The following is a 16,427-nucleotide window of genomic DNA, read 5'->3' as shown; positions in this document are numbered from 1 at the left end:
GGCAATAACATATGTGACTCAGCCTTTGTTGAGTCCCCAAGTTCCATCAACATTTTGATGAAACTCTTGCAATTATGACATGCTGGAATTGGCTTCTGGCGGCTGTGGGTGCTGCCATCTTTACAATGGCATGAAGGTCAATTAGCATATTCCCCCTTTATTAGATAAAACTAGAGGCCTGGTGCACAAAAATTTATGCACTGGTGTGGGGGGGTGTCCCTCAGCCGCACTTGTGCCCTCTCATAGTCTGGGACCCCTCGGGAGATAATGACCTGCTGGCTTAGGCCTGCTCCCCGGTGGCAGAGGGCACACCCAATCCCTAGGTGTAGCCCCTGGTCGGGCTCAGAGCAGGGCCGATTGGGGAGTTGGGGCACAGCCCTCTGTCATCTACAGAGCAGGGCGAATAGGGAGGTTGCGATGCCACCCCCAGTCACGCTCAGGGTAGGGACGATTGGGGGGTTGGGGTGCCGCCCCCTGTTACACTTAAGTCAGGGCCGATGGGGAGGTTGCGGCACCACCCCCTGTCAGGCACAGAGCAGGGCTGATCAGGGGGTTGGGGAGCTCCCCCCTATCAGGCACAGAGCAGGGCCAATCAGGGGGTTGGGGTGCTGCCCCCTCTCACACACAGAGCAGGGCCCATCAGGAGGGTTGGGGCTCCATACCCTGTCACATTCAGAGCAGGGCCGATCAGGGGGTTGGGGAGCTGCCCCCTGTCACTCACAGAGAAGGGCCGATCAGAGGGTTGGGGAGCTCCCCCTTGTCATGCACAGAGTAGGGCTGATAGGGGAGTTGGGGCACTGCCCCCTGTCAACCACAGAGCAGGGCGGATCAGGGGGTTGGGGCACTCCCCTCTGTCATACTCAGGGCAGGGCCGATGGGGAGGTTGCGGCTCCACCCCATCACACACAGAGCAGGGCCCATGGCGGGGTTGGGGCGCCGCACCCTGTCACACACAGAGCAGGGCTGATCAGGGGGTTGGGGAGCTCCCCCCTATCAGGCACAGAGCAGGGCCAATCAGGGGGTTGGGGCACCTACCCCTGTCACGAACAGAGCAGGGCGGATAGGGAGGTTGTGGCCCCGCCCCCTGTCACCCACAGAGCAGGGCGATCAGGGGGTTTGGGCGCTTCCCCCTGTCACGCTGCTCCAGGGGCCAGGAGGCCTCGAGGCTCCGCTGATCCCAGTGCTGAGAGGCCTCGTGGCTCCGCTTGACACAGGGGCAGTGAGGCCTCACTGCTCCACTGATCCCAGTGCCAGGAGGCCTCGCAGCTCCGCTGATCCCAGGGCGTGAGGCCTGGCGGCTCCGCTGATCCCGGGTTCGGGAGGCCTCGTGGCTCCACTGCTCCCAGTGCTGGGAGGCATATTACCCTTTTACTCTATAGGATAGAGGCCTGGTGCACGGGTGGGGGCCACCTGGTTTGCCCTGAAGGGTGTCCTGGATCAGGGTGGGGGTCCCGCTTGGGTGCCTGGCCATCCTGGATGAGGGGATGATGGCTGTTTGCAGCTGGTCACACCCCCTTCAGGGTGGGGGTCCCCACTGGGGTGCCTGGCCAGTCTGGGTGAGGGGCTGAGGGCCGTTTTCAGGCTGGTGGGTGACTGAAGCTCCCAACCTCTCCTTTTTTTCATTTTCTTTTTTATTCTGGGATTTATTTACCTTCTATGGCTGTCAGTGGAACTGAGAGCCGGCTTTAGCTCCAAGGCTCGGCTCCAGCTCTGAGACCTTGGCTGCTGAAAGCAGGTATCTGGTTTGTTTGGCTTCTATAATTGAAACACTGTTGCAATTCCAGCTCGGCTGGCTAGCTGAAAGCATGGGGTTTGTTAGGCTTCTATAATTGCAACATTGTTTCTTAGAGTGCAAGCTCAGAGGCCGGCAGCAGCAGGCGGGGAACCTTGGCTTCCTCTTTCACTGGAGCAAGCAAGCCTCCTGTTTGCTTCAGCTGCCTGGCTGCCGGCCGCCATCTTGGTTGGCAGTTAATTTGCATATCGCCCTGATTAGCCAATGGGAAGCATGTCGGAGGTACGGTTAATTACCATGTTTGTCTATTATTAGATAGAATTGCTGTCAATCTCTCCCTTAAAGTCCATCAAGAGTTTTTTATGTACTTGGGTGCTCCTATATTGGGTGCATATATGTTTAAAAGGTTTATATTTTCTTGTTGAATCATTCCTGTTAGTATTATGAAGTGTCCTTCTTTGTCTCTTGTTAAGGCCTTTGTTTTGAAGTCTAAATGAGTATCGCTACTCCAGCTTTTTTTCCCTTTCCATTTGCATGGAATATATTTTCCATCCCTTCACTCTCAGTCTGTCTGTATCTTTTGTTCTGAGATGGGTCACTTGTAGATAGTATATGTATGGGTCATATTTTCTTATCCATTTGACTGGAGCATTTAATCCATTTACATTTAAGGATACTATTGATAGGTATTTATTTATTACCATTTTAATTTACTTTATGCCTATAATCCCCTCTTTCTCCCTTACTTCTACTCCCTAAAACAGTCCCTTTAACATTTCTTGCATTGCTGGTTTAGTGATAATGTACTCCTTTAACCATTTTTTGGTCTGGAAAGCTTACATTTCACCTTTAATTTTAAATGATAGCCTCACTGGATACAGTAGTCTTAGATTTAGGCCCTTGCTTTTCATCATTTTCTTCATGCCACTCCCTTCTGTCCTGAAGTGTTCCTATTGAGAAGTCAGTTGACATTCTAATGGGAACTCCTTTATAGGTAAATTTCTCTCTCTCTTTTGCTGCCTTTAAGATTCTTTCTTTGTCTTTAACATTTTCCATTTTAATTATGATGTTTCTAGGTGTGGGTCTCTTTGGGTTCATCTTTATTGGGACTCTCTATGCCTCCTGAACTTGTGTTACATTTTCCTTCACCAGGTTGGGGAAGTTTTTTTTCATATTTCCTTTAACATGCTCTCTGTTTCTTGCTCACCCTCTTCCCCTTCTGGTATTATTATAATGCAAATGTTGTTATGTTTCATGTCCCAGAGATCCCTTAAGCTCTCTTCCTGCCTTTTAATTCTCTTTTCTATTTGCTGCTCTAATTGGGTACTTATTTCTACCTTTTCTTCCAAATCGCTGATTTGGTCCTCTGCTTCATCAAATCTACATTTATTCCCTTCCAGTGTGTTCTTCATGTCAGATACACCATTCTTCATTGCTGTCTGGTTCTTGTTAATGGCCTCTATTTCCCTTCTCATGTTGTTGTTATTTGTGTTAAGTTCCTTGAGCATTTTTATAACCATTGCTTTGAACTCTATGTCTGATAGGTTGCTTACCTCCATCTCATTTATTTCTTTTTCTGGAGATTCGTTCTTTTCTCTCATTTGGAGGTTGATTTTTTGTCTCCCCATTTTAGCTATCTCTTTATATTTGCTTCTATGTATTAGATAGAACTGTTATGCCTCCCAGTCTTTGTGGGATGGTATTATGTAGAAGGTGTCTTGAGGGGTTCAGTAGTGTAGTCTCTTTGTTCACCTGAGCTAGATGCCTCTTATGAGCATTGTTTTAGGATCTTTTCTTATAATTGGGATTTGATTGTTGGTGTCCCATTTGTGGGAGGAATCTCCTCTCCTACTTGCTGCCAGTGAGGTTCAACCCCAAAATCATCTGAACAGTGGTTGGGGACTCCTTAGCCAAGAGGTTGTGTCAGCCTTGAGTCTGACACCTTGATTGACCCTGTTCTGAGCTCTACTTCCTTCCTGCATGGAGTTGTTCCTGCAGGTGTCAGCTGCAGGCAGGTGCTTGGGGTCCCACTGGCCTTGTTAGAAGTCCAGGATGTTATCTGCAGCAGGGACCCAACCTGCTGTTTTTGACTAATTAGATAATGCAAAGACTTCAAGCTTCCAGAGAACTGCCTCTGCCTGCAGACCGATTGGAATCAGTCTGGAGTATCCTCAAACAAGTCCACATGCTTCTGCCTTGAGGGCTAATTGTTATTCTCTGTCTCTTAATGGGCCACAGAAACTCCACAGGGTGGGGTATGAGAATTTCCAATAGGGTGGGTCAACTGTCTTCCCCCCAGGAAAAAACAGCAAGATAGCCAAGATTTGCCTGCGAAAGATGACCTCCAAGTGTGAGGGAATGATTCAGTCCAGGAAACTGGGGTGTCTGCCTTCTAACCTCTAACTCCAAATCCCCCAACCCTGGCTTATGTTTATACAGCTCCATTCCACTCAACTCTCCCTCTGCCAGAGCCCAAAGTGAGTGGCCACACTAAAAATGTTGTGTGTTAGTCCTTTAAGAGGGTGCCTTCTCTTCCAGCCTTCTCTCCCTGGCAGTCAACAACCCTGCTGTTTTTCACAGCCAGATATTATTTGGGCACCTTTCTCGGTTCCAGTGCTCTCTACTGGAGGGCCCTGCTTGGGGATTATACCCAAGAGTTAGTGGCAAACCCCTACAGTTGAGATATCTCTCCAGAGCTTCAGCTGCTGTCTGTGGGAACCCAGCCAGCCCTTTCATGCCTCCACCATTCCTACAAGTCTCTATGTGGTCTCCACTTTCCTTCCTTGCTTATCAGCGTTCTCTCCAGCTAGTCTTTAGTTGATTTTTCTGGGTGCTTCTTCTGTATTTTAATTGCAATTACAATTTGGTCCTAAGAGCATGCCTGTGAGCTTCCACTTACTCTGCCACCATTTTTAATCTTCCAAAATTTAACCAGAGTCACAATATGAAGAACTAATTCTTACAAATGTTTTACTCCTGCCAATCTAAATCTAGAAATGAAAAAATTTTATTACCACCTTTGCCCAACTGGTTGCAGCAGGCAGATCTAAAAAAATGATGTGAGAATTTTTACCTTCTGCCAGATTTTGTCAGAGGTTCAAAATCTCTAAGTGCAGCTTCCAGATCAAGCAAGGTGTCCCCAGCTAATGGTGCAGTTTTTGGGGTGCAAGAAATTGTAGGGAAGAAAATGTTCTACTTGACCCTCTTAGGATCCTTAGCTGGATCTGAAAATGAAACAGACAAGGGCAGAAATGCAAACAGATTTTACTGAATTTTTACATGCATCTGAAATCCTTCACAAGAGAATAAAGACCTGAAGAGGTGGGCCAGGGCAAAAATCTTCTTTTACACAAATAAACAATAAAAATTTTTGAATATTGGCAAAATGGAGGGGTTCGAGTTAGGGATAGAGAATGGTTAAGAAGTAACTGAAGATAAAGTTTAGTTTAACAAGCTTGGTTAAAGCTTGTTACTTCTTTGTCCCAAATTCCCTGTCTTTGGTGATAATTTCTTCCTTCTTCCTGCTACAAGGAAGGTACCTGTCAGGTGAGTTTCATGATTTTTTTCAGAGAAGAAAGGCAGGTATGGGGCAGAGTGACTTACTTCAACTTCCAATTATCTGCACATGGAATCCCGCTTCTACAATTTTCTTAAACTCCTCCAGCTTAAAATATTTAATATGCCAAGGTGCTATATTTTAGTGTAGCATATCCTGAACTTCATCAACTTCTTGGCTTCTATCCATTCCTTCAGAGAATCTCATCTTCTGCCAAAATTCTGTGGGCTGTTATTCCTGGAAAACAATTATCGGCCAAATAGGGGCATTTGAAGTAATAGGTAATATTTTGAATTACTTTACACTTTTCAAATAATTTTATAGGCTTTAATTTTTGAAACAGCCTTGTTATATAAGTGCTGTAATCATCTACATAATCTACATTTTACAGAAAATGAAACCGATTTAGAGAGATTCTTTAAATTTTTTTGATTTTAGGGATTTAAGAGAGGGAGGAAGAGAAAAAAAGGAGAGAGAGAGAGAGAGATCAGTTGCCTCTTGTGCACACCCCAGCCAGAGATTTAATCCACAACTCAGGTACATGCCCTGATCAGGAATCAAACCCAAGACTTTCTGGTGCATGGACTGATGCTCCAACCAACTGGGCCATACCAGCCAGGGCTAAGAGATTCTTATTCTCACTTTATTTTTATGCTTACCTCAATTGTGCAATGGTATCTAGCATTAATTACATTGTAGGGTGTGTGTATACATACATATATATTACTAGAGGCTCAGTGCACGAAATTCGTGCACAGGGAGGTGGTGGGTCTCAGCCCCACCTGAACCCTCTCCAATCTGGGACCTCTCGCAACTCAGGACCACTGGCTCCTAACCACTCACCTGCCTGCCTGCCAAATGTCCCCAACTTCCCTACCCTGCCAGCCTGGTGACCCCCAACTGCCCTCCCCTGCTGGCCTGATCATCCCTAACTGCTCTCCCCTGCTGGCCTGGTCGCCCCTAACTGCCTCTGCCTCAGCCCCCACCACCATGACGTTGTCCGTAAGGAAGTCACATGTCTGGAAGATGGCCAGTCCACCGGTCTAATTAGCATATTACCCTTTTATTAGTATAGATAGATTATATAGGATAGGATTGCTTAAATGGGGGGGGAGTGGAAAGTCTTTTTCAGCAGGAGTATATGCTCTTGGCAGACAAAAATACATAACCCCTTTATCTGGACTGATAGCCAGCCATATGCACTATACTGCCAAACTGGTTATTAAAAAATTGAACTGCTTTATTACACCTTACACCAAACAGCTGTTGCCCTTAAAACCCTCCTCAGCCCCCACCTTAGGTTCTGCCTTCACAGTTCACCCAGATTAGGTTCTGATTGGTTGGTTTCTATGCCAGTGAGCAGCAAAAGCTCCGCCTCCTAGGCAGCCATTGGCTCCTCACAGTTCACCATATTTGGTTCTGATTGGTCGCTTTCTGTGCCAGTCAGCATCAAAAGCGCTGCCTCCTAGGCAGCCATTGGCTCCTCGCAGTTCACCCAGATTTTGTTCTGATTGGTCAGTTTCTATGCCAGTCAGCATCAAAAGCTCCACCTCCTAAGCAGCCATTGGCTCCTTGTAGTTCACCCAGATTTAGCTCTGATTGGTCGGTTTCTATGCCAGTCAGTGTCAAAAGCTCCATCTCCTAGGCAGCTATTGGCTCCTCTGGGAAATCCAGAATTGACCCGCCTTCATATCGGCACCAGCCCTTCAGTCACGCCCTTAGTCCTCTACTGGGTATATCTCTGGCCGCTCTGGGAAGCAGCACCTAAGGTCTGTGCTGGTGGCCATTTTGAATTCTCATCCCTGACCTAACCTTCTTACAGTGCAAGCTCTGCAAAGACAAGCATTTGTCTTGTTCATTCTTATTTCACTCATAGACTTTACCTGTGTCTATGCATCTATGCTAGCACTGCATGGTGACCAGTGGAACGGTCATTTCGGTCGTCATGGTCACTGCCTTTTTATATATATATAGATGTTATGGTTGCTAAATGAAGAAATTCTTCACTGATCTTCCCAGTGAACTGCTTAAGAGTACATTTAATAAACAAGGAGCTCAATCTTTTCAAAACATCCTTCTTCCTTTTTCAAAGATGGCATTGGTGAATAGGCAAATTTTCTTTACAAAGTGTAACTAACAACAATCTACTGTAAAACAAAAAGTAGCTCTGTTTATCTCATTCCATCATGGGGCAAAATCCTATAAAAATCAATATGAGAAATATAACTTGAAAGAGCTTTTAATCATATGAGAGGATATTGATGAAATAATATCAGAGAAGAGAAAAACAGAATTATTCTTTTGTTTTTGAAATATATTTTCTAATATTCCATAATAAACATGTATTAATGTTATAATCAGTAAAATAATTTTAAACAAAGAAATATAGATAACCCTGCTCCTAAAATTACAGGTTTGTTGTTCTCTCTTTTTCTAGTCTCAGCTTTTGAATTTATCATCAAGTTGCTACTGCATGTTTCTGTTTGGCTATCCTACTCTTATTTAAAAAAAACCAAAAAAACATTTCTAAAACTAAATTAATTTTTTCCAAAACAAAACTATTTTTCTTGACATTTCTATTTCTGTCTCCTTTTCATCCAAGTTTTAAACTCTGGAATTTTTCTTCAGTCATCTTCAGCTACTCATTTCCTCCTGAATGTCCTTTTTCTCCAGTGCATGTGTTTTTCACTTGACTTGAAGTTGTCTCCATATAGAATCCTTGTTCCTGGGCTTTCTCACTTCCAGTTGGCATGATATCACTGCTAGAGAAATTTCCAAAATCATATTTTGTTTTATACTATACTAGAGGCCTGGTGCATGAAATTCGTGCACTGGGGAGGTGTCCATCAGTCGAGGCTGCACCCTCTCCAATCTGGGACCCCTTGGGGGATGTCTGACTTCCGGTTTAGGCCAGGGATCAGGCCTAAACCAGCAGTCGGACATCCCTCTCACAATCTGGGACTGCTAGCTCCCAACCACTCGCCTGTCTGCCTGCCTGATTGCCCCCTATCCATTCCCCTGCCAGCCTGATCGATGCCTAACTGCTCCCCTGCCGGCCCAATCGCTCCTAACTGCTCCCCTGCTGGCCCAACTGCCCTCCCCTGCAGGCCTGGTCACCCCCAACTTCCCTCCCCTGCTGACCTGATTGCCCACAACTGCCCTCCCCTGCTGGCCATCTTGTGGCTGTGGGCGCTGCCATCTTTGAGGGTGGGGCAGTCAATTAGCATATTCCCTCCTTATTGGCTGTGGGCGCCACCACCTTTGAAGGCAGGGCAGTCAATATATTCCCTCTTTATTAGATAGGATTCTTGCTCAAAAACAAATTATATAGCTTGTCAGAACAATAACTTCTGCCATGTCTAGGGCAACATATATTCAAGATGAGCTTGAAACATCTGTGCCAGAAAGCAAGGAAATGTTCAAAGAATGATAAGGACATGTCAAGGGGTACAGGAATTGACTTTGAATGGATGTTCCCATTGGCCATATTTGAACCATCTCAACATCTAAAAGAATAATAACAGTTATTAATTTGTATGAAATAGAACGTGTACAAAAAGAAAGATGCAGTGGAGAAAGAAATGGAAGTTCTGTGAAGAAATAAAATGATAATATAAATGCAAAAGAAATGATAGAAAAGCAGCACATTGCAACCAATTATTGTGATAGTTGGTGACCAATGGATATGCGGATCACTAGTGGATGCTAAATCCATCAATTCAAATGTCTTTAGGGAACAGGATATGACACAATATCAAAGTACTATCTCACAAATTATTTACTAATTGCAAAGTGGAAAATGTACATTTATAGATCTGAAGGAAACCATCTTACCCAAGAGCTCAAACTTATCATTACCAATAGCAGTGAGAGGCCCACAATGTACCCACGCCAATCACGTGTTCTTGCCAATAGGTTCAACCCAAGTCCAACACAGAGGAAACAATCAGAAAAGCCAAGAATGTAGGGCATTCTACAAGACAACTGGCTGGGATTCTTCAAAAATAACAATATATGGAAAAACAAAAAGGCAGCAAAGTTAGTGTAGATGAAAGAAAACTAAAGAGATGTGATTTTGTGCATAAACCTTCATTGGCTCCTAATGAAACAGTATAAAACAGCTACAAAATAACAGAATATCTTTATTCTTGGAAGATATGAGCCAATGTATGCAGGAGTAAGAAATCATAATGTCTTTCAAAAATTTCAACAACAAAAATTTATAAATAAATATATACATGTACATATACATACAGAGAGAGAGGGAGACTGTACAGGCAAAAGTGGTAAATATTCACAAAAGGTGAGTCTAGGTAAGGGGTATGTAAGGGTTCATTGTACTATACTTTCAAATTTTGTAGATTTGAAAATTTTTAAATAAAAGGTTATGGAGGGAAAGCCCTTTGCCTGGAAGGAGAAAGTCCAGAGTCCTTGATCCAGCACTCAAGGCCATGTTCCACTTAGATCTATCAAGCTATAGTCAGTCTGTAAGAGATACAAGGGCTAGAGTGTGTCCTATCAACCCTGTCTCCCCAGCATTAGCACCGTCGTCTTCATAACTCTCTCCTCTACTCCTCTGCAGGACCCCTCTTAAGTCAAACTAATCTCATTCTCACAACTCTGCCTGTGTTGCTCTGCCTGTGAACATTGCTCATTTTCTCCATCCCAATGAAAACACTCTCCTCCCCATCAATCCCAGCCTGACTTAAATATAAACATGACCATCTAGGTTAACACCTGATATTTCCCCTCATATTTCTACATGTGAGAAAATAGGGGATTTTAACTTATGATTCTTAAAGACACCCCCCACTTATAAAATAATATCTTCAATAAATAAGTATAGGTTGATTGATTACATCTCTTCACTACATTATATATGAAGTAATCCTTATTTTAATGTCAAAATTCCAGAAAAAAAGGAAGAAATTTAGTAAATTAATTAGTCATCTCTATGGAATGCCAAACAAAAAGTCATTTAAAAACTTATTTTTAGAATCAGGTGGGTTTGAATTAAATGTTCCCATTTTTGTCAGGACATTTTTTTATTATAGAGAATTGAGTAGGCTTGGATGAGTAGAGGAAAGTACCTATCTGATCATTTATCCACACTATCCCCTTGTCTCACTCTATGGCACTAACCTCCTTCTTCTGTGTTTAATTTAGACACTGCTGTCAATTATATTCTCTGGCCTTGGAATTTCTTTCTCTGGATACTGCCTGGCCATATCAGCTTTGGGCCTCGTCCAAGGCCCATACTGCCGCACCCTCAATGGCTGGGAATACGCCTTTGAAGGCACTGCAGGACGGTAAGGAATAATTCCTCAAGCCAAGGAATTAGGCTTGAATTACCTGACTTAATGCTCATGCTCATTTTCCATGATCACTTTGGTGTTCCATGCAGTTACTTTAGTGCAGAATTTTCCTATTCATTTACTAATCTCCAGACCAGTATGTTCCTGCTCTGATCATTGTTCAGATTTTTTTTTTTCTCCAGTCTTTTAATGCCACATGCACTCACTGTTTTGAGGCTATCATGGATATATCCAAATGAAAGACATGTTTCTTCCATACTTCAGAATAGGACTTCATGGTTACTGTGGTCTGGCAACTGCTGGAGCAGTTGAGTGGCTCTGGGAAGTCAGTCTTGCTTTGTGGCCAGGTTGAGCATGTGGTAAGTTACAGATATAAAAGGACTCAGCTGAGAGAGAATCACAGTGCCCGTGGATGGGCACCACCCAGAGCTATGCCAGCAGGGGCAGAGCGAGTAACAAAGTGCAGGCTGAGATGCAGAGACATGCCTAGGTGCAGAGGCTTGTAGATGGAGCCAGAAGCTTCTCTAGCATATACTGAAGAAGACTCTAGTCTAGAAGTCTTCTCAAAAGGCTGGTATGGTAGTTCAGCTGTTGAAGGATTCATGCTGGATCACAGAATGCCTCCCACTAGCACTGTGCTGAGCTTACTGGCCTACCAGCATCTGCAGAGGCAGCTCAAAAGGAAACAGGGCCCAGGCAGAGACACAGGAGAGGGTAACTGAATCTTGTCCTGTCTCATCCTGTGCTCAGAATTCTAGTGGAATAAAATGAGGGAGTGTCGGTACCACTTCCTGAGAAAATCACATTTTCTTCTTAACTCCCTATGACTGCCTTTATTGTTCAAGACCCACATCTATTTGAAGTCTCACATGCTCACCTAGAGCTCCTTGGCAGAACTGCTTCTGTGTTGCCTTTATTCTGAAGGTTCCACAAGGTGCTCTGGCCAAAGCTCTTCCTCAGGTCAGGAGAACCTGAAACACAACCCCAGGCCTTTCTGAGAATTTAGAGACAATCCTGTGGAATTGAAGGACTTCAGGAAAGGGACCCTATGTATCAAGTCCTGCTGGCTGCAAAAAATCCTCTTTTTATACCATTAGCCCCTGAACTTTTCCCCACCCCAAAACCAAAGAAGCCTCCCCTTTCGATTGCAAGAATCTCAGGCTTCCCACATGCCTCTCCATTACTCCTTTCAAGTTGCCCTTTATATTCGCATTCACCTGGTCCAGATTCTCTATTCCTTGCAGACCCTGTTGGTGCTCATAGGTTACAAGAATTTTTACATAATTCTCAACAAACAGTCACAGTAACCTTAGAGTTAGATATTTGAAGCTCACTGTCCAGATAAGACTCTAAAGGTCGGAGATGTAATATCCCTTATCCAAGATCCTACAAATCTGGGAGTTGTGACTTCATATTCAATGCTCTTTACATCTTGAGACCTAAGGGTCATTGGCAATATCACAAAATTTTCAGAGTGCCTCTCAGTGTACTGGAGCATAGAGAATAGGAAAGAGAGTTAATGGAGGGGAATAAGAAAGAAATGGAGTGGGGAGAGAGAAAATAAAGGTTGTGGTGGTGAGGGCACTAATCCTTTCTGCCACAGGCATTAATACCCACAGCCACTTTTGCTGGTACCCACGTTGCCCAAATTGCTGTTTTAAGAAAAATCATCTTACTATTGACAAGATATTTATAGAAAATTCCACCCTGTAAATAGGTTTGATTGTTTTTGTTTGGGTGATTCTTTTTAAAGACCAGTTTTCCATTTTGATTTAGTTGAACAGAGAGTGTGTCCTCCTTATAAGAAGAGCTAATGGTCATGGTAGACCTGGAAGTGGGCAAAAGTTGTCAGGTTGATTCAGTGTGGCTTTAAAATTATCTTGGAAGTTGTTTAATTCTCACAATTCTATGCTGAACTAGACTGATCAAACCTTTCCAGCTTTTGCATTCCCACCTCACAGTCTAAATCTTCTTAGACTGCAGGACAGTAACACTCTGAAGAAGTCCTCACACTGTGGACCCCAGACCAGCAACATCACCATCACCTGGGAACTTAGAAATGTAGTCTTGAGCCCCACCCAAAATTTCTGAATCAAAAACACTGTGGTGGGGCCCCACAATCTGCATTTTCACAAGCCCTCTACAATCCTGATACATGCTCAAGTTTGAGGACCACTGTTCTAGACAGTATTGGGACAGTGTCTAGGAATATCTAGCAGAATTTCTCTTTTTCATTTTGCCACCTGTGTGATTTTATATCCGGTGCAAGCTCAGCTCTATCCCCGACAGCTCAGGCTAACTTCTGGACTCCCAGAGACAGGCAGTCTCTACCTCTCTTGGTATTGACCTATGCTGCTTTTCATTGCTATTGAACTCTTCAGTATGTGTCTTGCTTCCTAATTGAATTATAATTGTCTCTGAGTCAGGTACCATGTTTACAATAAGCATAGTCTGGTGCTATATATACTATACTAGAGGCCCAGTGCATGAATTCGTGCACAGGTGGGGTTCCTCGGCCTGACTGGTGATTGGAGCCGATCAGGGGGGTAGGAGGGTGCCCGGCCGGCCAGGGGGAGGGACCACAGGAGGTTGGCTGGCTGCGGGAGGTTGACTGTGGGAGCACACTGACCACCAGGGAGCAGGTCCTGCTTTGAACATCTGGCCCCTGGTGGTCAGTGCACATCATAGCAACCGGTCATTTGGTCAACCAGTCATAATGGTCACTTAGGTTTTTATATAGAGAGAGATGTTCAATATACGTACTGAATGATTTCTTTAAATATATGAATTCATATTTAATAATATATATTTTAATCATATGTATTACTGTCCCAAACATATAAATAACTGTAGCCTTCTTCCTTGGACCAAGTATGTAGGCTTTGGCCTTATTGGCTCTTTTTGACCATTTCCTTCCTTGCTCTCAGTTTCCTAACAGATTCCAGCATATGGATTCAGTGCCTTGAACCTGCACATGTAGTGGAGTGGAACATCATTTTGTTTTCCATTCTCATAGCACTCAGTGGGCTTCAAGTGATCATCTGCCTCATCAGAGTAGTCATTCAGTTATCCAAGATACTATGTGGAACCTATTCAGTCATCATCCAGGTAACAGACCCCCATTGGCACCTGTACCTCACCCATTTTACCCTCACTGCCCATGATTCAATGAGTTTCTTTAAAAGGCTTTTAGAATTCCATTATTTCCATTCCTACTGCCCTCACCTTTCTTTATTCAACCCCTAATACAGCTAATTTTTTCAATATTTTCAATGTATCTGTTGATTTGTCTATATGGATTAAATCAATGTAATAGTAAAATCTGTATTCTGTGTTGCGTGATGAAAATAACTCAGTGTTTTCAGTGAGAAACATTTTAATGTTCCATGTAGTTATAACCTAAAGCTCAAATAAATATATGCATTTATGTGCATTGAGAATTTTTTGTTCATTTCTTTGAATGCTGGTACATTCAGCTAAAAATCTTTCTTTGTACTGAGTGGTTTTTAAGATGTGAAATATGTCTTTATCTATTGAAACTATTTCTGCATCATCTGCTAAAATATTAATGTTAATTTAGTTATAATTGAAACTACTAAACCTATCAAGCAAGTCTGGAGTGAAGAGAAATCATAACTGAGATCTTGTGTCTTGTTTAACAACATATCCTATCTACTAAAAGAGAAACATGGTAATTAGCCGTACATCCGCTACCCTTCCCATTGGCTAATCAGTGAGATATGCAAATTAACTGCCAGCCAAGATGGCGGCCAGCAGCCAGGCAGCTTCAAGTGAACATGAGGCTTGCTTGCTTCAGTGACGGAGGACTCCAACGTTCCCCGCCTGTGGCTGCCGGCCTCTGAGCTTGCAGTTTGAAACATTGTAACAAATATAGAAGCTAAACAAAACCCCAGAAACCAGCTTTCAGCCAGCCAGGATCTCAGAGCTGGAGTTGAAACAGTGTATCGATTATAGAACCCAAACAAACCAGATACCTGCTTTTAGCAGCCGAGGCCTAAGAGTTGGAGCCAAGCCTCAGAGCTAAAGCTGGCCCAGAATAAAAAAAAAAAAAAAAAAAAAAAAAAAAAAGGAGCAGTTGGGAGCTTTAGTCACCTGCCAGACTGAAAACAGCCCTCAGCTCCTCACCCAGACTGGCCAGGCACCCCAGTGGGGACCCCCACACTGAAGGGGGTGTGACCAGCTGCAAACAGCCATCATCCCCTCATCCAGGCTGGCCAGGGACCCCTGTGGGGACCCCCACCATGATCCAGAACATCCTTCAGGGCAAACCAGCTGGCCCCAACCCATGCACCAGGCCTCTATCCTATATAGTAAAAGGGTAATATGCTTCCCTGCACCGGGATCAGCGGAGCCGGCGAGCCCTCCCGGCACTGGGATCAGCATGACAGGGGGCAGCGCCCAAACCCCCTGATTGCTCTTCAGCTCTGTGTTTGACAGGGGGCGGGGCCACAACCTCCCTATCCACCCTGCTCTATTCGTGACAGGGGAAGGCGCCCCAATCCCCTGATCAGCCCTGCTCTGTGTGTGACAGGGAGTGGTGCCCCAACTCCCCTATCGGCCCTGCTCTGTGTGTGATAGGGGGCAGCGCCCTAACCCCCTGATTGGCCCTGCTCTGTGCATCACCGGGGTGGCGCCACAACCTCTCTATCGACCCTGCCTTGAGTGTGACAGGGGGCGGTGCCCCAACTCCCCAATCGGCTCTGCTCTGAGCCTGACCAGGGGCTGCACCTAGGGATTGGGCCTGCCCTCTGCCACCCGGGAGCAGGCCTAAGCCAGCAGGTCATTATCTCCCGAGTGGTCCCAGACTGCGAGAGGGCACAGGCCAGGCTGAGAGACACCCTCTCCCCGCCGAGTGCACAAATGTTTGTGCACCGGGCCTCTAGTCTATATATAAAAGCCCAGTGACCAAACGGCAGAACAACTGGTCGACGAGTCGCTATGATGCGCACTGACCACCAGGGGGCAGACGCTCAAGGCAGGAGCTGCCCCCTGGTGGTCAGTGTGCTCCCACAGTGGGAGTGCCACTCTGCTGACTGAGATGAGCGGTGTTCCCACAGCAGGTCAATCCCTGTAGGCCACGCCCCCACCAGTCCATGAATCTGTTCACTGGGCCTCTAGTATTAGATAATTCCTTTCCTAGCAGTTTCAAATAGATATTTTTCTAGTCCATTATGTTTTGAATATAAACTATAAATTTCAGTTGCTACCTGGATTATGAATTATTAATCAAGTAAAATTTACTACTTTACTTACTTTGGTTTTTCTTTTTTTCTTTTTTTTTTTTAGCCTGGAATCATTTGAATGAGGACAAGAATGTTTTCCATTATCAAGTTATGGTCATCTATCTTCTATATAAGTCTTTTACTTAGACTTGGCAATATTCAAATGATATTTTCTCCATTTGGTGTTCATTGTAGTCATTTGTGAAATTTACAGTCCTCGCTGAAAGTGCAAATTGTGCCACACTTTTATTTAGATTTTTTTCTAAGCAATATGTGTCAAGATCTTTAGAAATGTTTATTCACTTTGAGCAACAAGTCTGTTTTCAGTAATCTGTACTTTGGAAATAAATAAGAATAAAAGATGAAACTTTATGCAAATTGCATATATTTCAACATAATTTAATATTCTGTAAAATTAGAATACCAAAAAAATTTAAAGTTTAGGGGAAAGATTAAATAAAGAGTGGTACATTAGTTGTAATATTACATAGTCATTACAAATGATGTTTTAAAGATTGTGAATAGTGCTATGTGAAAAAACAGATTACAAACTTACATTTACAGTAAAAACTATATCTAAA

The 16,427-nt window shown here is 44.1% G+C and overlaps 1 protein-coding gene across 2 annotated transcripts in view; it reads left to right on the top strand.

Moving 5' to 3' along the window:
* Positions 1 to 16,227, top strand: part of TM4SF18 (transmembrane 4 L six family member 18) — a 45,204-nt gene extending 28,977 nt beyond the window's left edge. Inside the window, exons 4-6 of one of the 2 annotated variants that reach the window (XM_023753759.1) lie at positions 10,455 to 10,597; positions 13,531 to 13,708; positions 15,909 to 16,227. In XM_023753759.1, the coding sequence (XP_023609527.1) occupies positions 10,455 to 10,597; positions 13,531 to 13,708; positions 15,909 to 15,929 (342 nt within the window). In that variant the 3' untranslated portion in view covers positions 15,930 to 16,227. Of the gene's footprint in view, positions 1 to 10,454; positions 10,598 to 13,530; positions 13,712 to 15,908 lie in introns of both variants that reach the window. The other variant, XM_006088659.3, reaches the window with a different exon arrangement.
* The last annotated feature ends 200 nt before the right edge of the window (positions 16,228 to 16,427 follow it).

The sequence above is a fragment of the Myotis lucifugus genome, unplaced genomic scaffold (assembly GCF_000147115.1).
Source record: "Myotis lucifugus unplaced genomic scaffold, Myoluc2.0 scaffold_50, whole genome shotgun sequence".
Lineage (NCBI taxonomy): Eukaryota > Metazoa > Chordata > Mammalia > Chiroptera > Vespertilionidae > Myotis > Myotis lucifugus.
This window is presented reverse-complemented; position numbering and strand designations above follow the sequence as displayed.